This window comes from Megalobrama amblycephala, linkage group LG1, assembly GCF_018812025.1.
Source record: "Megalobrama amblycephala isolate DHTTF-2021 linkage group LG1, ASM1881202v1, whole genome shotgun sequence".
NCBI classification, from domain to species: Eukaryota; Metazoa; Chordata; class Actinopteri; order Cypriniformes; family Xenocyprididae; genus Megalobrama; species Megalobrama amblycephala.
In genome coordinates, this window is record NC_063044.1 from 26,034,987 (window position 1) to 26,057,848 (window position 22,862).

General features: G+C 35.4%; 3 protein-coding genes across 4 annotated transcripts; all 3 read right to left on the reverse strand.

Annotated features, from left to right (window-relative positions):
* Positions 1–202: 202 nt before the first annotated feature.
* On the reverse strand, positions 203–3,318 carry LOC125265928. The gene is made up of 4 exons (XM_048186494.1): positions 2,801–3,318; positions 2,388–2,711; positions 480–761; positions 203–399 (listed from the first exon to the last, which is right to left on the reverse strand). Exons 1-4 carry the CDS (start codon positions 2,844–2,846, stop codon positions 242–244), a joined length of 810 nt encoding a protein of 269 aa, XP_048042451.1. The 5' UTR covers positions 2,847–3,318; the 3' UTR covers positions 203–241.
* A 4,474-nt stretch (positions 3,319–7,792) lies between these two features.
* LOC125265935 lies at positions 7,793–9,062 on the reverse strand. The gene is made up of 4 exons (XM_048186502.1): positions 8,865–9,062; positions 8,457–8,756; positions 8,078–8,374; positions 7,793–7,964 (listed from the first exon to the last, which is right to left on the reverse strand). Exons 1-4 carry the CDS (start codon positions 8,911–8,913, stop codon positions 7,813–7,815), a joined length of 798 nt encoding a protein of 265 aa, XP_048042459.1. The 5' UTR covers positions 8,914–9,062; the 3' UTR covers positions 7,793–7,812.
* A 1,435-nt stretch (positions 9,063–10,497) lies between these two features.
* Positions 10,498–12,136, reverse strand: LOC125265951 (SLAM family member 9-like). 2 transcript variants are annotated; one of them, XM_048186503.1, is made up of 3 exons: positions 11,661–12,136; positions 11,051–11,347; positions 10,498–10,967 (listed from the first exon to the last, which is right to left on the reverse strand). In XM_048186503.1, the coding sequence occupies exons 1-3, from the start codon at positions 11,851–11,853 to the stop codon at positions 10,843–10,845; spliced, it is 615 nt and encodes a 204-aa protein (XP_048042460.1). In that variant the 5' UTR covers positions 11,854–12,136; the 3' UTR covers positions 10,498–10,842. The 2 variants fall into 2 exon arrangements, with proteins under 2 accessions (XP_048042460.1, XP_048042462.1); XM_048186505.1 differs by having other exon boundaries at positions 10,498–10,958; positions 11,661–12,066.
* Positions 12,137–22,862: the final 10,726 nt, after the last annotated feature.

Genomic DNA, 22,862 nt, shown 5'->3' on the forward strand with positions numbered 1-22,862 from the left:
TCCATTAGTAAGACCAAAATGAACTGCAATAACACTATTTTCAGACAATGTTTCAGGATATTAACCAATATTCCATTTGCTTATTTATTATTGCCGATTAGTTCCATAAACCTCACTTAACTGTAACCTAAAATGCATCAGAATATAACATTGAATTCACCAATACAGATATTAAAAAAAAAAGAGAGAGAGAGGAAAAAAATTTAAAAGGTCAGGTACTGTTTATTAATGCTATACAGTATCAGGTACATCGCTGTCTGATTGTATGTGTTCTTCCAGCTCTTCTGATGTCTTTAATCAGGAGAACAGTTGCAGCTACAGCAGCCACGCCCATCAGAGCAGTGACGACCAATCGGATCACAGCTTCAGTGGTGTCAAAACAAAGGTCGCAGTCGCAGTCTGAGGAAAAAAATAAATTGAGCACTAAAAAATTGCATAACACAAATTCACAAAAATCCACCAAACTGGATCCAGTGTACCTGAGCGTGTCTGACAGAGTCCACTGATGTCCAGTTGTTGAGTCTTGTAGCTGATGGGATTGTTCAGCACACATCTGTAGGTGTTTTTATCCTGATATTCCACCTCCAGAGGTAGAGAGATGCTGATGCTGAGATCAGATACACTGATGTTGGACAATAAACCGTTTTCTTTGTACCAGGAGAGAGTCACATGACTCACATTCAGCACTGAACACAGGACGATCCTTGATCTTTCAGAACATTGTGAAGGGTCAATGAAGATCACAGGAGTGGGCAAAGTAGCTATACATCACAAGAAATTTAAAGGATTAGTTCACTTTCAAATAAAATTTTCCTGATAATTTACTCACCTCCATGTCATCCAAGATGTTCATGTCCTTCTTTCTTCAGTCGAAAAGAAATTAAGGTTTTTGATGAAAACATTCTCCATATAGTGGACTTCACTGGAGCCCAAACGGTTGAAGGTCAAAATTACAGTTTCAGTGCAGCTTCAAAGAGCTTTAAACGATACCAGATGAGGAATAAGAGTCTTATCTAGTGAAACGATTGGTCATTTTTGAAAAAACTGTACATGCTTTATAAACACAAATGATCACCTTGAACGTAATTCCGCTTTCCGTATTCTTCAAAAAGCTTACGCTGCAAGTCCTACGCCTTTCCTATTCTACTTATGGAATGAACGCGGCGCCAGTTCCGTTTTTTTCCGTAAATAGAATAGGAAAGGTGTAGGACATAAGCTTTTTGAAGAACATGGAAAGTGATATTTTGTGTTTATAAAGCATATACACTTGATTGATACTGATCTTTTTGCTAGATAAGACTCTTATTCCTTGTCTGGTATCATTTAAAGCTCTTTGAAGTTGCAATGAAATTGTAATTTTGACCTTCAACCTTTGGAGGCCATTGAAGTCCACTATAAGGAGAATAATCCTGGAATGTTTTCATCAAAAACCTTAAAGGGTTAGTTCACCCAAAAATGAAAATTCTGTAATTTATTACTCCCGCTCATGCCATTCCACACCTGCAAGACCTTCGGTAATCTTCGGAACGCAAACTGAGATATTTTTGATGAAATCCGATGGCTCAGTGAGGTCTGCATAGCCAGCAATGACATTTCCTCTCTCAAGATCCATTAATGTACTAAAAACATATTTAAATCAGTTCATGTGAGTACAGTGGTTCAATATTAATATTATAAAGCCGCGAGAATATTTTTGGTGCGTCAAAAAAAAAACAAAAAAAAAACATCTTATATACTGATGGCCGATTTCAAAACACTGCTTCATGAAGCTTCGGAGCATTATGAATCTTTTGTGTCGAATCCGCAGTTTGGAGAGCCAAAGTCACGTGATTTCAGCATTTTGACACACGATCCGAATCATGATTTGACAAGCTGATTCATAACGCTCCGAATCTTCCTGAAGCAGTGTTTTGAAATCGGCCATCACTATAAGTCGTTATTTAGTTTTTTTGGTGCACCAAAAATATTCTCGTGGCTTTATAATATTAATATTGAACCACTGTACTCACATGAACTGATTTAAATATGTTTTTAGTACATTAATGGATCTTGAGAGAGGAAATGTCATTGCTGGCTATGAAGGCCTCACTGAGCCATCGGATTTCAACAAAAATATCTTAACTTGTGTTCTGAAGATTAACGAAGGTCTTACGGGTGTAAAACGGCACGAGGGTGAGTAATTAATAACAGAATTTTCATTTTTGGGTGAACTAACCCTTTAATTTCGTTTCGACTGAAGAAAGAAAGACATGAACATCTTGGATGACATGGGGCTGAGTAAATTATCAGGAAAATTTTATTTGAAAGTGATCTAATCCTTTCAGAGAATCAAACATAAACTAGAAAGAATTAGTATAGTGTTAATTACAACACAAGTGAAGACTCACCATAAACGGTAACAGCGAATCGCTTGATTGTTTTCTTATTCTTGATAATGATGCTCAGCTGATAGACTCCATTGTGTTCATTACTGACGTTTGTGATGGTGAGATCTCCAGTTTCTCTTTCGAGCTTCAATCTTTCTCTAAATTTCTCGTCATCATATCTAGTAACGTTTCCCGCCGCTATTCGGATTATACGAGTTCTGCTCGACCCAAACCGCCACTCGACCTCATCATCGCGCTGAATCTCAGTCAGACCGGCGCGGAGAGTGAAGGAATCTCCCTCCATCACTGCCACTTCTATCTCATCTGTCTCAACGCCAAAAACTCCTGAAGAACAAGATTAGATTACATAAACATATAAAAAAACAATGATCTAAATCACCTGAATGATCCTGTACACGTCATTCACAACTCACCTTCCAGAAGAAAACAACATAAACAGCACAAAACAGCGCGAATCATTTTCTTCAACGCTCTGAGGTAAATCCGTCGAATGGAATCCAGGTTGATTTACTGAAACACGACGGTGTCGCGTGATTTATATTGTTTCATGATCTTAAACACAATATTTGGAGATAACTTGCGGTTTGAAGCCAAACTGGGGGGAAAAACTCCTCAGCCAATCGGAAGACTCCTTCATCTGCTCGCTTCGCGCGGATGTGTACATGCACGCGCATCGCGCTGATAAGAGCGAGCTGAAATATCTGATGTCGTATTTCAGTTTCACATCCTGGTCTTTATTCCTTAACTTTGAATATCACCCCAAAACAGTAGGCTATCCTGTGTTTATCGCTTGTTTCCATTAAAAAACCTATGCCGATTTGACTATTTTTGACTATTTTGCTGTGTTGTTGTTTTCTCCTCAGAATGTTGCAGCATTTGTTTGTTTGGTTCGATCTACTGTAGCTGTGTTGGGCAATATATTTTGATATAGCCTATATATATATATATCTGAGAGAAATAAGAGCCCTGCAAGGATGCACAAAGGGTAAGAATCAGATGTCAGTTGCTAGTCACTGCATTATGTTTACAGTGAATCTGTGGAAATGTGACTTAAAGGAAAATAATGCCCTTTGCAGTCAACCACACACATGCAGTTGTAAACAGGAGCAAGACGTCTGTCCACTCAAGAGAAACCACATTCATTTGGGTCACTCAGCCACTAAAGGTTGCAACCTTGACTAAACTAACCTGAGTTAAACTCAGACCGCAGCCGCGGTTTCGGTTTGACTCGGACACTGAGCTGCTAGAGAGTACAGTGGAAACAAGACATTTTTTGCATGAGAAGAATAACAGTATTATTTGATTGTTTTATTTTGAACTGGTTTGAGGGGGAGTCATATCTTGAGATTCAAGAATTTGAAGAAACCCTAAATAACATGATATTTAGCCCCTGGAATGCAAATTTTACCTGAGGGAAATCCACCAAAAAGCAGAATTTTTACCACCTAAAATGCAATTGGGAGAGTTTTAAGTAACAGTTGGGCGGGTTTTGTTGTGGAAACCTGGCAACCCACACCAGACATTTATTTTGTAATCGTTTGTGGTGTTGTCTTTTTTCGGTTCTTTATTTTGCTTCTCATTTCTCTTTTTTCCCACTTTAAATTCCAATAGTCCAAACAAACCATGTTTAGAATTGTTTAAAGATTAACATTCTCTGAATGCAAGTCATCTTAAAAGTAAATCTGCTCTCTTATTGAAATCTGCAGATTGTCTTGGTTCCTAATTTCAGCATCTGTTCACTGCAGTTATAGACCCTGGCTAGGCAACAATAGCATTAACAAAACCTCTCAACAAGACCACATCCTGTAGAGACGTATGATGACAGTATCTCAGCAGACTCAAAGTGACCCTTAATGTTGTTATCAAGCACTTAGTGAGCTTTTAGCGTTTGGATGTATTCATTCCCTGTTAATATTGAATTCATCACACAGCCCAGATATTCTGCACACTATTTTTTCTTGTTCATTTCTGGGGGGACAACACTATCGTACAGTTTTATTATTTTTGTTGTGTCTTATTATATTATGATTTGAAACAATGTCCCTTTTGAGGAAGTCTGTTACTTGGCATATTGCAACTGCACATATTTGCAATTGGTGTTTCCCAAATTGCATACTTATGCACTATTCTATGATGTGCGTTCACACTGAAAATTCCAAAAAGAAAAAGTGCACTTTAAATACCCGGATGATGCACTAAATTAACGGAAAAAAACAAAGTGTGGAATGTTGGACACTTCATGCACTCAACTGTCGCAGCTTTAATTAGTGGAGGGGGAGGGGGTATCAGACTTTGATGTTAAATGACAAAATAACCTTATACAATTCACGCACTACATGGATGAGTACATAGTGCATAAGTACATAGTGTATAAGTGCATAGTGCGTCATTTGGAACGCAACAAAAGTCTGACCTATTTGAATGGGGGAATCGTGAAATCTCAAAAACCGCTAGCCGAACTCACAATTAAATAATAAAATCCGACACAAACTGTCCCATAAATGTTGCTTCTTATGCTCAAATAATGTTAAAAAAGCATTTTTCAGGCTAGACCAGCCAATGCGCATGTGCAGTCCTAAGCGCTCGTCTCAGGTTTCTATGGTAACCGGAGCTTCTAATAACAGCTGCAGTGACGCAATGACTTTACCAATAAGTGATTGGCTCTTTTACTTAGAAGGTGGAACCTATAGACCAATTTGGTGTTTGCAAACAGCGATGACGTTTTTTATGGGCGGAGCCTACCTGGTTGCAGAAAATGACAGTTGAGCAGTAGCAGTCTATGGAACCCACGAAATAAAAGAATTAAAAAAAGTTAATTTTGAGTTTATATCTCACAATTCTGACTTTTATTTCTCGCAAACCTGAGTTTATATCTCACATTTCTTACAAAGAAAAACAGAATTGTGAGATATGCTCGTTATCCTGTAACTCGTTATACTCGTTTTCTGAATTGCAATTTATCCCGCAACTCTGACTTTTTTCCCCTCAGAATTGTGAAATAAACTCACAATTGCGATTTATAATGGCCGAACTGGGAGTCATAAACACGCAAATGCAAGAAAAAAGTCAGAATTGTGAAATAAAAATTTTATAGACTATGTTTAAAAGTTATCTATGTAAAATGTTATAGGTTTAAATATTATTTCATGCTGTAACTGCTATGTATGTATGTCCTCTGAACTGTATATGTGAATATTATGTAGACTTACTGTTTACATCAAATTCCTGCTTTAATAGTAGACTAATCCTTGCAGATGTCATCAGTCCAGTCTGTGAAACGTCTCCGTTTAGCTTCAAAGGACGTTTTCAACGATGGTTTTCTTTAAAATGAAGACTATATTTTTTTGCATTCCGATTCCAACATCCAGAGGCACAACAAAACGTTTTTCTCTTATTCTGTGGATTTTGCACATTTTCCTCCAATTGCTACCGCTATTTTTCTGCAACCACTATGCGCGCGCAGCTGCAAGTGACGTAATTGTGACGTCTGCTCCAAAGAGGTCTATTCTGCCATATTGTGCATTGCAGTTTCTCCCATTCACATGTAATAGGAGTGAACCGTCTATCTATATCTACGGTTTTTGTTTAAAATCATATGAAACTACATAGTATTTTTACTACACTGCATTCACACGGTTTTTGACCTCAGATTTGACGCTGGAGCGCCCCCTAGTGACCAAACAATAAAACATCTTTTGCTGAGTTCAACTTGTTTGGTAATTTTATTGGGTTATTTTTTTATATATTTTTATCCAGGTGCTGGGTAGAAGTTCTGTAACTTAGCAGCTGGGTCATTTTTACTGTCAATACAAATGATTAATCCCCTCATATCCAGCGCTGAAAAACTAACAATCATAAAATACTCACTTTTTTTTAGTAAATGTTATAGGATGTGAGCATCCAATGGGAATCTGTGGGAGGAAAACTGGTGTCAGTAGGCTGTTCTGGTTTATTAAACGATAATTTATGGGCTCAACAGCCATTTTGTATTCTGTTCTGAGAGAAAGCCATCTTAAGCTAAACATCTTTGTATTAGACTTGTATTTCTAACAAATTATTACTGTATAAATTCTCGTTTAATGAACCAGAACAGCCTACTGACATCAAGTTTTCCTTCCACAGATTCCCAATGGCTGCTCACATCCTATAACATTTACTAAAAAAGTGAGTATTTTATGATTGTTGTTTTTGAGCTAAATGGGGGAAAACTCCTCAGCCAATCAGCATTGCGATGATAAGGGCAAAAGATCTGAAATACTAATGTTGTGTCTCAGTTTCGCATCCAGGTTTTTATTCATTGACTTTAAATAACACCTCCAAGCAGTAACCTGTGTTTATTGCTTGTTTCCAAAGAAAGGCTATGACTAATTTTTAGTGCTTTTACCTTTGAACACACAGCTAAAACTGGTAGAGGCGCTGTTATTTTTTTTGTTCAGTATTATTCTGAAGAGGCAGATTCCCATTGGCTGCTCTTGCTGCTTGCTTCCTAAAACATTTACTAAATATGTGAGTATATTATGATTGTTAAAGACTGACTTGCCATTTGAATGAAAAATATTGTATATGAACTGTTCCTGTTTTATATGTGACCCTGTACCACAAAACCAGTCACAAGGGGCAATTTTTTTTAAATGCTTTCCATTGATATGGTTTGTTAGGAGGACAATATTTGGCCGAGATACATCTATTTGAAAATCTGGAGTCTGAGGGTGCAAAAATGCAAAATATTGAGAAAATCGCCTTTAAAATCATCCAAATTAAGTCCTTAACAATGCATATCCACTCACAAAAATAAATCTTTGATATATTTACGGTAGGAAATTAACAAAATATCTTCATGGAACATGATCATTACTTAATATCCTAATGATTTTTGGCATTTTAAAAAAAATATCGATAATTTTGACCCTTACGATGTTTTGTTGGCTATTGCTACAAATATACCCGTGCAACTTGGTTTTGTGGTCCAGGGCCACATATAACAGATTTTAGAGTGTGTTTTTATTATTTAAAATGAAAAATCTTTAATTTCAGGTTGACTGGCCCATCAGAAAACAACTCAAGCAAATGGGTCAATGTATAAAACCCAACAAGCTGGGTCAAAATATGTATGTCTGTCCAAATAAATAACCCACAAATGGTTGATTTTAAGTTTTAACCCAGCATTTTAGAGTCTAGTCCACCTTCTTTGATTTGATTGGTCATCTCAAACATTGATGTTTGACGTGACGAAGCGCTGTTACAGAGTGCTTACAAGACAAAATGGCATTGCAAAGGATTATTTTATGACTTTTATTAAATGTTGTCACTTATAATGGATTAGTATCAGAATCTAAAATTAAGTAATGCACAATTATCATTATGAACACTGATATTCATATAAATGTTAAAACAAATGAAAGAGAGACTGTTTATTCCTGTTTTATTACTGTTTGATGAACTTAATTTTCCACTCCAGTTCAATTCTTCTGGACCTGATATCATAAACCAGCACAACAACAGCAGCAACTGCAGCCACGCCCATCACAGCAGCGATGACCAATCGGATTACGGCTTCGGTCCAGTCGTGGTCACCGTCTGTAGAAAGAAATGGGCACTTGTGTAAAAAATGCACTCTTTTAAACAGACTTTGGCCTCTCTACTCACTGATTTGTCTTGTTAAAAAGAAAGTGAGGAGGTATCACCACTACCTGAGCGAGTCTGACAGAGTCCACTGATGTCCAGATGTTGAGTCTGGTTGCTGATGGGATTGTTCAGCACACATCTGTAGGTGTTTTTATCCTGACGTTCCACCTCCAGAGGTAGAGAGATGCTGATGCTGAAATCAGACACGCTGATGTTGGACAATAAACTGCTTCCTTTGTACCAAGAGAGAGTCACGTGACTCACATCCAACACTGAACACAACAGCACACTTTTGGACGCTGATGAAGATGATGATGAACATTGAGGAGAGTATTTGGTGATGACAGGAACAGGTAGAGGAGCTGAAGATACAGTAAATAAGCTAGGTAAACAAAAAATAAACAAACCCAAGAAAACGATTTAGTACTATTTATATATACTCACCATAAACAGTGACACTGAATTTGTTGGCGAATGCATCATTGATATTTAGTTCATAAACTCCATTGTGTTCATCACTGACGTTTGTGATAGTGAGATCTCCAGTTTGTCTTTCGATCTGCAGACTTTCTGTTAATCTCTTATCGACACCATATGTAATTTTCCCCTTCGCTATTTTGGTTATCAAGGTTCTGCTCGATCCAAACCACCACTCGATATCACCATCGCTCGGAATTTCAGTCAGACCGGTGCGGAGAGTGAGGGAATCTCCCGCCATCACTGGCACTTCTATCTTATCTGTTTCTGAGGTAAAAATTAAATGTAAATGTCTAACGTAAACGTTATTTTTTTTTTACAATAGCCTATCTAATATGTACTCAAACTGAAGCCATAAATACATTTAAAACTCACCAACCAGAGGGAAAAAACATAAATAGAAAAAAACAAGCGCGGGAATCATTTTCTTCAACCGTTTGAAATCCGCACGGCTTTAATGTCTGAAAAACATGACAGAATCGCGTGTTTAACGTTTCATTATCTTAAATATTAAGTGTAGATAATTTGCGGTGAGCCAAGCAGAAAAGTCTGCGCGCTTCCGTGTGGTGCGCGTGATTGTGTACGTGAACGAGCAACATCTGCTGGTGTCGCGGCTCAGTTTCGCATCTCGCTTTTATGTGGATGTAAAATGTTTTAGTCATTCCCATTTTTTGTGTCTTATTTTAATACACGTATTAGCATCATGATTGTTTAAAAGAGATGCTCTCCCCATTAATCAATACTTTAGATAAATAACTATTTTAATGATGATACTTACTAAACAAACGTTTTATATTATGATAGAATTAGGCGGTTTCGGACGCAGCCTTCCTCTTTAATGTCCCGCTGGCTGGTAGTAGTGTTTCAGTATAGTTCCATACGTTAATAATGCTCACAAATAATGCACAGCTCATAGAGTTTGAACTTTTTGGACTCAAATATAAAGAAATGCAATCAGTGCTTATGTCAAGCAGTTCAGTAAAATTGGCAATATATTCACAGATTCGAGCTTCCCGGATTAATAACTCGTGAGCTAAACGTTGTTAAAACACAAATGCAGTTACTTCCAATCACAGTAACCTAGACAATGAGCTATAACAACCCAATTGTCCACAAATGTGCTTTATAATATATAAATTAGTCTCTATGAGCAGGCGGCGGAGATACACGTCTGAAGGGACCGTCTGAAAAGTGCAAAACCCAAAACACTTTTGCTCAATTTATATTATAAAAAATACTCAATAACTTCACTGTAACACACTGTGCTGTCACCAAATTCAGTCCAACAAGTTCAAACTCTAAGAGCTGCGCATTATTGTGAGCATTATTAACATATGTTACTAACTGAAACACTACTGCCAGCCAGCGGGACATTAAAGAGGAAGTGTTTGTCCGAGCTCACAGCAAGGGAACGATTATATATTTGCGAGGGAATGCAAAAGATTTGAAAAAAATATTTTTCCTCCCATCCCAAATTTTTCCACCACCACGTCCCTTTTAGGGGCTCTGTAGCTTCTGCGTGTGTTCAGTGATTAGTATGTTAAACTTTCCAATGGTTAATCCAGTAGCAGCTTTTGACCATACATTTAGGTGTGCCAGAGTCTAGGTAATAGAAATTATGAATAACTGTTTTACAATCACTGAACACATGGCAGAAATCTAGTGTTCTTGCATGATTCAGCCTGAGGGTGGTGCACTAATGTTGACTGACAGGATCCAGGTGCATAAGTCATTGGATCTCATTAGACATAAAACAAACACAACATAAGAATTCACAGGCTTTATTCACATGAGCATTTTATACATTCACTCAGTTATCCTCACACTCTCTGTTGGTGATCTGATGCAGGCTGTTCTATACTTTGCAGAAGAGGATTGATTGCTCTGGAACAAGGTTACGCAAGATAACATGAAAACAAGAGGCTCTTAATTTGGGCCTGCTGCATTCCAATATTTCTTTATAACCGTAAAACTCAGCCCTGTACAAGAGTATGCAAAAATTAGACTACAACAATGCTTTTTTATTTATATTCCGTATACTATTTTCTTTGCTTTATGGGCATCAAATTTTGCATCAAAATATATAATGCACCATTATCAATAAGAATACACAAAAATATCTCTGTCTAGTTTCTGTACATTTTTGAAAAAGTGCTAAAATATTTCAGAAAAGTAGGGTAAATTCAGGTTTATTGGGACACATTTTAGTCAGATGAAAAAAAGTGTCCCAATCAAACTGAATTTACTCTACTTATAAAAAGGAAAGAAATTTAGGACATTTTCATTTACATATTGTGCCTTTAACAACATGTTTTTGATTGTCCTGATGTTTGATTTTGTTTTGTTTTTTCTCCTATCCTGTTCTGGATTTGATGTCATAAACCAGAACAACACATGCCAACACAGCAGCCACGCCCATCAGAGCTGAGACGACCAATCGGATCACAGCTTCAGCAGTGCCACAATTGTTGTCAGATTCTAAAGAAAGAAAGTGAATTCAGCTCCGATCAGCTCAGTAACTCTATTGAACACTATTGAAAAAAGCTAATATCACACCAGACCTGAAATTAACCAATGGAGATCACTGATGTCCAGATGTTTGGTCTGGTTGCTGATGGGATTGTTGATCACACAGCTGTAGGTGTTTCTATCCTGATATTCCACCTCCAGAGGAAGAGAGAGATTGACGCTGAGATCAGATGCACTGACGCTGGACAATAAACTGTTTCCTTTGTACCAGGAGAGAGTCGCGTGACTCACATCCAACACTGAACACAACAGCACAAATTTGGATGATCTTTCTGATGATGACAAACATTGTAAAGCGTCAACGAAGATTACTGGAGAGGACAGAGGAGCTGAAAAGCACAAAAAAGAAAAGAAAATTGACAGTAATATAATATCTGCTGACTTTAAGATGGCAGTCAGTGAATTATTTTCATGTCAGCATATATCATCACGCAAAACTCAGTGCTGATGCGTGTACTACAGTCATCATAATATTTATAATTGATTCAAAGTTTTAGGATTACACTGAAAAACCAATGACATAAATAGCTGATCAAAAACAAACAAATAAACAAGACAAAAATTAAAAGTGCATTCTGAAACATCATTATGGGTAAATTACAATGATGTAGTAATACTGTATGCATATAATAATCTACTCACCATAAACTGTAAACCTGTAACTCTTGGTTGACTCCACACTTCCGACCGTGATGCTTAGATCATAAACTCCACTGTGTACAGATTTGCTGTTTCTAATGGTGAGAGATCCAGTTTGATTATGGAGCTGGACTCTGCCTGCGAATTTCCAATCATTACTGTACTGCATAGAAAAGATACCATTCCTTCCCTTCATTCTAGCCACACGAATGCTTCCAAACGTCCACTCTATGCTGTCGTCTCCCTGTATTTCAGAAACCTCAGAGTCCAGAGTGGCTGAATCTCCTTCGGTCACCGACACTGTCTTCACTACATTTGTCTCGGCAACAAAAAAACCTAGAGGATAAGATTAATATAAATGTAAAAAGATAATAAAATTCAATTCATCAACATGAGAATGCATTGAGTGTCATAGAATGTCCATGACATAAACTAACGCAACACTTTATACATCATATAATGTATTAATTTATTAATATAGAACTATTGTTCATTGTTAATTCATATTTGTTCTTAATGGATCCATGTTATAATACTTAAATGTTATACTACTACTTGAACCCTAGTGAAAAAAAAGTATACTTTATTGTATTTTAAATATATTCCCATTTTCTATAGTACACTGCAAATATACTAACAAAAAATGTACTATCATTAAATATATAAAAAGTATATTAGTATCATATTTTCACAATGCAACTTTTAACACACTTTAAAATAATTGTACTTTAGTATATTTTCTAAAAAATATATTTTAGAAAAATATACTTGAAGTGTAAGTTCAGTTTATTTTTTAAAAGTGTATTTATTTGGACTTTATAAAAATATATTTGAGGTATATTTTAACAGTGTGCTGAAAATGATCAGTTGTAACAATGCACTGAAAGTATATTTAAAAAATGCATTATTTAATATCCTGAAGTTGTAGTGTATCTAAAGTTAAATTTGAGTATATTTTGTAAGTTTACTTATTCATCCTTGGAATTCATAATATTACTTGTGCTTATTTATTTCAGTATGAATGCATTACAAGCCCATTTAGTATATGCAGTGTAGCCTATGCAATTTCCAAATATGTGTAAATGTTTATTAAGTTTACACTGGCAGAATCATTTTACAATCGTACACACAAATCTATATTAAACAACACACCAGCAGCACAAGTAATGTTACATGCGAAAAAATATGTCGAGTGGTTAAACTTATCGGAATTCAAATGTCTCTTCAACTTGGTCTGTGACCAATCAGATTTTGTTGCTCACTGCCTTCAGCCAATCAGAGCTGCTGACGTCACGGTCGTCGTCTGAATCTCCTCGCTCAGTCACTCAGGTGAAGTATAATGTCGCAATGTATAATTTATTTAATAAAACACTGAAAGCGCAATACATCGCTCAATCTTGGGAATTCTGACCAGTTCAATCAAGTGACATCGCAGCCTGACCGTGATGGCGACGACAACCGGCTAATCTAATGGCCTACGCGATCCTGAAAGAACCGGAGAAAAGTGCTGCTATTGGGAGGTGAGTTGTAGTCTACCAGTTAACAAACTTTATTTTATTTTATTTAACAAACGGAGAGCGATATTTCGGCTTGATATCTCCTTTTTGAGTTTTTGTGTGGTGGTTTATGGCACATGTTTGTATGCAGCACCAAAACATTCATATGATTCAGTAAATCACTGCGGTCAAGCCAGCCGCAGTTTGAAAATACACGGTCAAGCCAGCCGCCAAAAAAAAAAAAAAAGTGTGTGCGCCTATTACTATAAATACGGTAATTTCAGGAACAGCAGAGAGAGAACGCGCTTTCAGAGCGCTTGAGTTGTCCCTATCTATCTATCTATCTATCTATCTATCTATCTATCTATCTATCTATCTATCTATTTATATATCTATATTCAGTCTAATATATAAAACATTTCTTTCTTTCTTTCTTTCTTTCTTTCTTTCTAATATATCTATTTTCTTTCGATTATATATCCATCTCTTTCTTTTTTCTTTCTAATGTTTCTTGCTCTTACTATATCTTTCTTTTTTCTAATATATCTATTTCTTTTTTTCTTTCTAATGTCTTTCTTTCTAATATTTCTTTCTTTCTCTTAACATATCTTTCTTTTTTCTTGTACTATATCTTCCTTTTTTCTAATATATCTCTTTCCTTTTTCTTTGTAATGTCTATCCTTCTAATATTTCTTTCTATCTCTCTGTTGTTATTTTCATATATATATATATATATATATATATATATATATATATATATATATATATATATGACAATTACTCTTGAATTAAATTGTGTTACTGTCTTACTGCATAAGGATTACTGTCTGATTAGGCCTATAAAGACTTCATTTTAAATAAGTAGAAAATACCAATGGTCTGTTTCTATAGGGGACGTCCCATACAGTATGCATACCTTATATGAGTACATTTTACTGCAGCTGTTTGGAGATATGCCACATTATTCGACTTCAAAGGCCTATAAACACCTCATTTCAAATAAGTAGAAAAAACAAAGGTCTATTTCTATAGAGGACTTCCCATAGAGTATGCATACCTCATATCTATCCTTTTTACTGAAGCATTATGGAGATATTCCACTTCAAAGGCCTATAAACACCTCATTTCAAATAAGTAGAAAAAACAAATGGTCTGTTTCTATAGGGGACGTCCCATAGAGTATGCATACCTCATATGAGTACATTTTACTGCAGCATTTTGGAGATATGCCACATTATTTGACTTTGGAGGCCTATAAAGACTCCTTTTCAAATAAGTAGAAAAAAGTAATGGTCAGTTTCTATAGGGGGCGTCCCATAGAGTATGCATACCTCATATGAGTACATTTTACTGCAGCATTTTGGAGATATGCCACATTATTCGACTTCAAAGGCCTATAAACACCTCATTTCAAATAAGTAGAAAAAAATAATGGTTTGTTTCTATAGGGGAGATATTCGTCCCATAGAGTATACATAGAGTATGCATACTCATATGAGTACATTTTACTGCAGCATTTCGGAGATATGCCACATTATTTGACTTTGAGGCCTATAAAGACTTTTTCAAATAAGGAAAAAAGTAATGGTCAGTTTCTAGGGGGCGTCCCATAGAGTATGCATACCCCATATGAGTACATTTTACTGCAGCATTTTGGAGATATGCCACATTATTCGACTTCAAAGGCCTATAAACACCTCATTTCAAATAAGTAGAAAAAAATAATGGTTTGTTTCAAGGGGATCCCATAGGTCTACCTCATATGTTTCTATTTTGGAGATATGCCACATTATTCGACTTCAAAGGCCTATAAACATCTCATTTCAAATAAGTAGAAAAAACAAATGGTCTGTTTCTATAGGGGACGCCCCATAGAGTATGCATACCCCATATGAGTACATTTTACTGCAGCATTTCGGAGATATGCCAGATTATTCGACTTCAAAGGCCTATAAACACCTCATTTCAAATAAGTAGAAAAAACTAATGGTTTGTTTCTATAGGAGACATCCCATAAAGCAGTGGTCGCCAACCCGTCGATCGCGATCGACTGGTCGATCTTTATCACTGTTCCAGTAGCTCGCGAAAATAACAGAAATATAAGTACAAAAATACATTACATTTCTCCAGTCTTTGTATTGTATTTTTGTGTTTAGTTTTATGTTATTTTCTGGAGCTACTGGGACAGACAGATAAAGGTAAATAGCCCACATTATGTCTGAGTCTGTAAAAGGCCGTTAACAAGAGGCCAGAGACGCTGAAGTCGGACGCGAAGAGGAGAACATTCTGTAGCAGGCAGAGCAGCTCACTGTTCATGATGCTCGAAATATAGGAAGAAAATATAAATATTGAATTGGGGGTGAGGGATTATGAATTCATCTCTAAAAGGAGATCAGTCTTCAGGAAGATTTCGATGGCAATGGCATTTTATTTTCCTCTTACCTCCGAATAAAGTAGCTAATTATTAGCGCATTTCAGCTTTGTTTACAGCGGTAACCAAGGAAACGCTGTAGCCTATCACTGCTGCTCCATAAGCGCCATCTGCTGTCAGAGAGTGAATCTGCGCCTCATTCAGCCTACTGTTTTTGTTTCATGCTTTTTTTGTGTGTGTAGCATTTGTAATTTCACAAAGATAAAGTCAGACTGTTCTGTTTTTGCTTTAAATCTTGAAATTAAATCTAATTCAAATAAAAAACAACTGCTCATGCAACGTGCGTAGCATCTTTGTTTGGATTGTGATTAAAAAGCAGTGGTTCCCTCTAATTTGAAATGGCTATGTATTTTTGTTTATTATAATAATATTAATAATAAATATCTGCAACCAGTATCAGAATCGGCCAATTTGCTTGTAAAAATAAATAAATAAATCAGAATCTACATTGACCACGAAAAAAATACTAAATTCTATCTGGGCTGTCTTTTAGTAGATCTTGTCTTTCAAAAAGGTCGAGGTCAGGGATCTTGGGCTTAAAAAGGTTGGTGACCACTGCCATAAAGTATGCATACCTCATATGAGTACATTTTACTGCAGCATTTTGGAGGTATGCCACATTATTTGACTTTGGAGGCCTATAAAGACTTCATTTCAAATAAGTAGAAAAAACAAATGGTCTGTTTCTATAGGGGACGTCCCATAGAGTATGCATACCTCATATGATTACATTTTACTGCAGCATTTTGGAGATATGCCACATTATTCAACTTCAAAGGCCTATAAACACCTCATTTCAAATAAGTAGAAAAAACAAATGGTCTGTTTCTATAGGGGACGCCCCATAGAGTATGCATACCCCATATGAGTACTTTTTTCATGCAGCATTTCGGAGATATGCCAGATTATTCGACTTCAAAGGCCTATAAACACCTCATTTCAAATAAGTAGAAAAAACTAATTGTTTGTTTCTATAGGAGACATCCCATAAAGTATGCATACCTCATATGAGTACATTTTACTGCAGCATTTTGGAGGTATGCCACATTATTTGACTTTGGAGGCCTATAAAGACTTCATTTCAAATAAGTAGAAAAAACAAATGGTCTGTTTCTATAGGGGGCGTCCCATAGAGTATGCATACCTCATATGAGTACATTTTACTGCAGCATTTTGGAGGTATGCCACATTATTTGACTTTGGAGGCCTATAAAGACTTCATTTCAAATAAGTAGAAAAAACAAATGGTCTGTTTCTATAGGGGCGTCCATAGAGTATGCATACCTCATATGAGTACATTTTACTGCAACATTTTGGAGATATGCCACATTATTCAACTTCAAAGGCCTATAAACACCTCATTTCAAATAAGTAGAAAAAACAAATGGTCTGTTTCTATAGGGGACGTCCCATAGAGTGTGCATACCCCATATGAGTACATTTTACTGCAACATTTTGGAGATATGCCACATTATTCAACTTCAAAGGCCTATAAACACCTCATTTCAAATAAGTAGAAAAACAAAATGGTCTGTTTCTATAGGGGACGTCCCATAGAGTATGCATACCTCATATGAGTACATTTTACTGCAGCATTTTGGAGATATTTCACATTATTCAACTTCAAAGGCCTATAAACACCTCATTTCAAATAAGTAGAAAAAACAAATGGTCTGTTTCTATAGGGGGCGTCCCATAGAGTATGCATACCTCATATGAGTTCATTTTACTGCAGCATTTTGGAGATATTTCACATTATTTGACTTCAAAGGCCTATAAACACCTACTTTCAAATATATAGGAAAAAACAATGGTCTTCTTTTATAGGGACGTATGCATACCTCTGCATCTATTATTTGTTATTGTTCTATGTTATACACCTATAAAGACCTCATTTCTAATATTTAGAAAAAAACTATTGGTTCTGTAAGACTTGATTTTCAGTTTTAGACAAAAACTGAGATCAAGCACCCTGCAATAAATCAATAAAACTCAGAGAAATAGCATAGGACAACGCCTTGCCCTAAACTGTCCTCACTTGTCTACAGGAAACATACACATACACAAGCCCTCCTTCCTTTCCCCCTGACACAAGTTACTGAAAGTTCTCCAAGATGTATAATGTATCTGGTATATCTATTGTTTTTTCCTTTCATGTTTGGTATCATTTTAAATGTCTCAGTGCGGTTGGTAAAATGGTCTCAAATTCACAGCAGTCACTGGTATTATGAAGAAGGTTGAAAACTAAGGAGAATTTAGTCCTCTTTTTGAGTGGTGTTGTGAAAACCCACTCCTCTCCCCCTAAAACAGGTGTTGGTGTAGTAAAAAATTACAACCCTTTTGTTCTGGTCTGTGTATATAAGGTAAAGTGCAAAGCAGTCATGTGGGATCTTCTGTAGCCAGAAACCCCGTACAGTGATGGGTGCGTGTCTTAAAAACACACTTGACATTTGATATTCAATAGTATTCTTGACATTTATTCAACAGTACTTTGATCTGCCTGCATTGACACTATTATTTAAGAGCTGCTGTGCAGCCAAATTATGTACCAGTTATCAATGTAAAGCTGCTTTGACACAATCTGCATTGTAAAAAGCGCTATATAAATAAAGGTGACTTGACTTGACTTGACTTATTTCTGATTTCTGAATTGGCTTCTAATTGGTTATTTGTGTAATTGGCATGATACACTTTTACCTGACAAATAAAATGGGTAACACACAATTAAGCATAAGTTAAGCATTAGTTAAACACTAGTAAATAGTTAATTCATCATTTATAAAGCATTAATAGACATTAGTAAGCCATTTATAAATACAACTATAAATGCTTTGTTCTTGATTTATAAGCATATCTATAATGAGTTTAATGATTGTATTTTCATACTTTATTAATGATCAATTTATTATTTCTAAATTATGTATTACATTATTCACAAACCAGTAATTTAGGAGTTGTCAGTGGTTCATAAGATAATTTGTGAAGTGTAAGTAAATGATTAATAAAATATTTAAATGTACATTTATGCATCTCAATATTCAGACATATAGTATTAGTTACTCAGTGTGTTAATAAATGCTTTATTAACACATATTCCTAGTGTCAAAACTACCTCAGTACTAACTTTAAAACATAAGAGAACAGCACTGCAGAAGATCACTGAACCTTTAAATCTCATTTATAAAAGCTTTACAAAGCATAAATAGTCCTCACTTTAGATGAGCTCACAAAAATTGTTAACTAAACACTTCTAAATATTTTATAATTATCTGAATTAATCATGAATTGCAATAGGAATATGTGTTAATAAAGCATTTATTAACATACTAAGTAACTATTATTATATGTCTAAATAATAAGATGTATAAATGAATGTTTAAATAGTTTATTAATCATTTACTTACACTTAATAAATGATTTAAGTGGTTTGGTTTTAAGATTTGGTTTCCTTTCAAGGGAACTCGTTTTAGGAATGAATTCAGCTCGAATTAAATAATTGATTTATAGTGAATTATAAAGAGTCATTTAGTTTACAGCCGAGCAACTGAATCATACAGCGTTCATCTGCTCAGGCCATAATAAGCTCTTGTAGCGGATATTAATATCCACTATCGTAAAAACTCTAATTAGAGTGCGGTAACTTTAAGATTGACAGTTTAAGACATTACATTTTCGAGCACATAATACAAGACACTTTCTTTTAAAATCTACAAGAGACTTTATTTATTCTAACACAAACTGATCTAACACAAACACGCAAACACACGCAAACATTCATACACGTTGCAGAAAGAAAGGACATGAGAGAAAGAGTTTTGAGAGAGAATGAAATGATGAGCATGATTTTTAGCAAAATATGCACTTTAAAAGACCTGACCTGAACGAACTATGAATCATTAATTTAATGCACCAGCTCAGTGTTAGAATGTGGTGGTACTTGCTTGTTGACTTCAAATGGAGAGAAGGGTTTTTCAGAGTCGATGATTTGGAGTTAACCCTCTGGAGTCTGAGGCTGATTTGGGGCCTGGAGAAGTTTTGACATGCTCTGACATTTGTGTTGTTCATAAACATATAAATGACAAAAGTGTCATTACACTGTATTCAGCACAAACTATGCTGGGGCAATTCCAGCGTTATGGACGTGACATTTGGAGTCAAAACTTGAAATATAAACGCTCAAAGAATGCATTTAATAGCAACATATTAAACCGTCTATTTATATATTCATAATCCCTTACTAAAGGAGTCCAGACATTAGAAAAATGTCAGTCTATACAATTGTTTTATATTTTAGATGAGGGAAATATACAGCGTTACGGACGTGACAAAAAAAGTCACTAAGTTTTGGGTGACAACATATTTTTTAAGAATTCTGCGAATTATATTGCGCAAACCAAAAGTAATACTGCCCACCTAATGAAGAAGGGTTGGCTCTCCACAGAGCATAAAATAATAATTGTATTTCATTTTTCGTGTCCGCATAAATGAGGAAAAAACAACGTTACGGATGTGACAGTTTTCCGTTACGGACGTGACCGGTCTGAAAGCGGCACATGAGACTGCTTTAAAACTGCTTTAAAACTTTCACAGAGACCTCAGGCAGGCATTTAAACTACCAAATATTGAAATCTGGGATACCAGTATAAGACTGCACAATTTATCAACATTTTACTAAACTTTATACCAGGGCTTAAAAACGAAATAATAATAATAATAATAATAAATCACTCCACTCCGAGCAGAATCGGTATTTTAACGTTTCTGTTCCAGCGTTCCTTCTGTATTATAAACGTTCTGAAACTGGTTTGATTAGAAAAAATAAAGGTTAATAACATTTGATGTTATTATTGAATAATATTAGGCTAGTATATATGCTATAATGTTTAGTGATTTTGATATCGCAGACTAAATACCGGCAGGCAGGAATAACTATAGGCTATTTACTCATTAAAACCAAAGGTGTTCATCAGTGATTGTACATCAAGAGCAAGGACACGTTGTGTGCATTTTGTTTTGTGCTTTTACCAGAACGAAACGCTCGATTGTCTGTGTGAAAACTGCGCGTGTGCACGAGCGCCAAGAGAACTGATAACAGCGGCAACGAGCACTGGCCATGATTTCAGAAACAACACGTTCCAGCGGAAAGATCGCCTCTTATTTAAAACAGACCTATGAATTTCTTATCGAAAAATGTTTTTTTTTTTCTTTAGGTAGGCTACAATTATTCTCTGAGTTTAAGTAAAATTTCTGAGACGTTCCAGAAAGATTCTAGTAGAGAGGCAGCTGAAAGCGCACGCAGTTTTTTTAATTTATTTATTTTATTTTACAAAAGTACAATGGTTTGTTGTTATTGTGAGCGTACACAAATACAAGTAGACCATTTGTAGTCTTGCACTAGTCTATAGGCTATCGCCAAAAATGAGGGAAGGCCTGTTTTCAGTTGTTTCAGCTGTCATGAGGAAAAAATCCATCAGAAAGCGCAGGCGCGTTCGTCGGCCAGAGGGATAAAATGTAGCAAATTTAGTTTCATATTTATAGTGGGCTATAGCCTATTATTATTATTATTATTATTATTTTTTTTTTTTTTTATTTCATCTCGTTGATTATGATAATTGAATAGCATGACGGATGCGCAATGTTGGGAGACATGCAGCGGGTCAGACATAAGTTTGACCACTTCATTAAGTTTTGTTTTATATTAAGTCTTTCTTTAAAGTGAATTTCGTTTTGTAGAAATTGTATCTTAATTTCAATCAATGTTTCATCAACCAATTGCCTATATTTAATAAATGGGAAGAAAACCATGAACGTCGGGTGTGGAATGGATTGCGTAAGAAACGAACTCATGTTTCCGCGGCCTTTGAATAAGGCTGAAGCAATAGACGTATTTTTTATTATTATTTTTTTTTAATTTCTTTATTACTTTATTACATGTCTTTATTACTTAATTAATCGATAAGATATTTTTGGTCTAACAATATATTTTAGCTGGTCTAAATTCTAATTTAGACAAATTTGCGTAGGCTATATAAGGTTCCCTTCTAGACAAGCGCGTAAATTGCTGTTTCGGCTGCAAATTTTCAGTAATTTCGATCGGTGCATCATGATAATTCATGTATAGTAAAAGAATAAAGAAACAACTCTAGACTTATTGGCTAGGCATGGAAAAGTACTTCAGCCATCCCGGTAGCTGACCATTAGCAGAGCTGGCGATGGGGTAAATATGCTTGGGCAATATCTAATAATAATAATAATAATAGCCTAATAATAATAATAATAATAATAATAATATCTCAGCAAAGAATGAACATATTTATTTGTCTCGTCGGCACACGTCCGCTAACGGTAACACAGCGCGTCAAGGCTTTCTGTTGTCTTGGCTACCTTACAAACTGGCGATGGAAACAATAGTGAATTTTCCCCCCTTTTGTAATTTACATGTAAAAAAATGAATGTGATTTTAACGGTGAAATTTTGTAAAAACACTACGGAAAAAAAAACTGTAAATAGATTAACAGTAAGTTCCCATACTAAATACAGGGAAAACTGTAAAAGCTCTTACCAGACATTTAATGTAAATTTTTAGACGTAAAAATGAACAAATCAATATATAATTTACAGTCAAAAACTGTAAACTGATATTCCCACAATTCCCTGTGTGACACTCCACATTTGAAAGTATTTTGTTTAAATAGTCATGTTTCTTAGTTTTTGTTATCAGTTATGTACATTAGGGTTTTATGTTACATCTTCTGTTGTTTAATGAATGTTTATTGCATTATGCAAGTGTTGTGGGTTACCATGATGGTGTATTGTGTTTGCGTGAATTATCTTTGCACCTTCTAAATATTAGTATTCAGCTCGTGGAAAAGCTACTTGTGATGAACTCTGATTCTTCATGTGGCTTTCTCTTTTACCACCTGCATTATTATGGTGGTGGTCAGTATATGTTAAAGGTACAAAACAGATTTTAGTGGTAGTGTGCATTGAATTTACTGGTTTACATTCATATTTTCTTGTTTGTACATTACAGTTTTATACTGTAAAATTTACGTTTTTCTGTATTTTTACAAAATTATTCTGGCAACCACAGCTGCCAAATTTATTTTGTAAAAACTATGGAATATTTTTTACAGTGTAGCACTAGCCTATTTTCTATGATATTCTGCTTTCATTTTTGGGCTTCAGTTGGATGCTTTATTTTCATATTTAGTCAACTGAGTTCAGTTCTAAAAAAAAAAGCAAAAAAAAAAAAAAAGCAAAGGCTACATATAAATA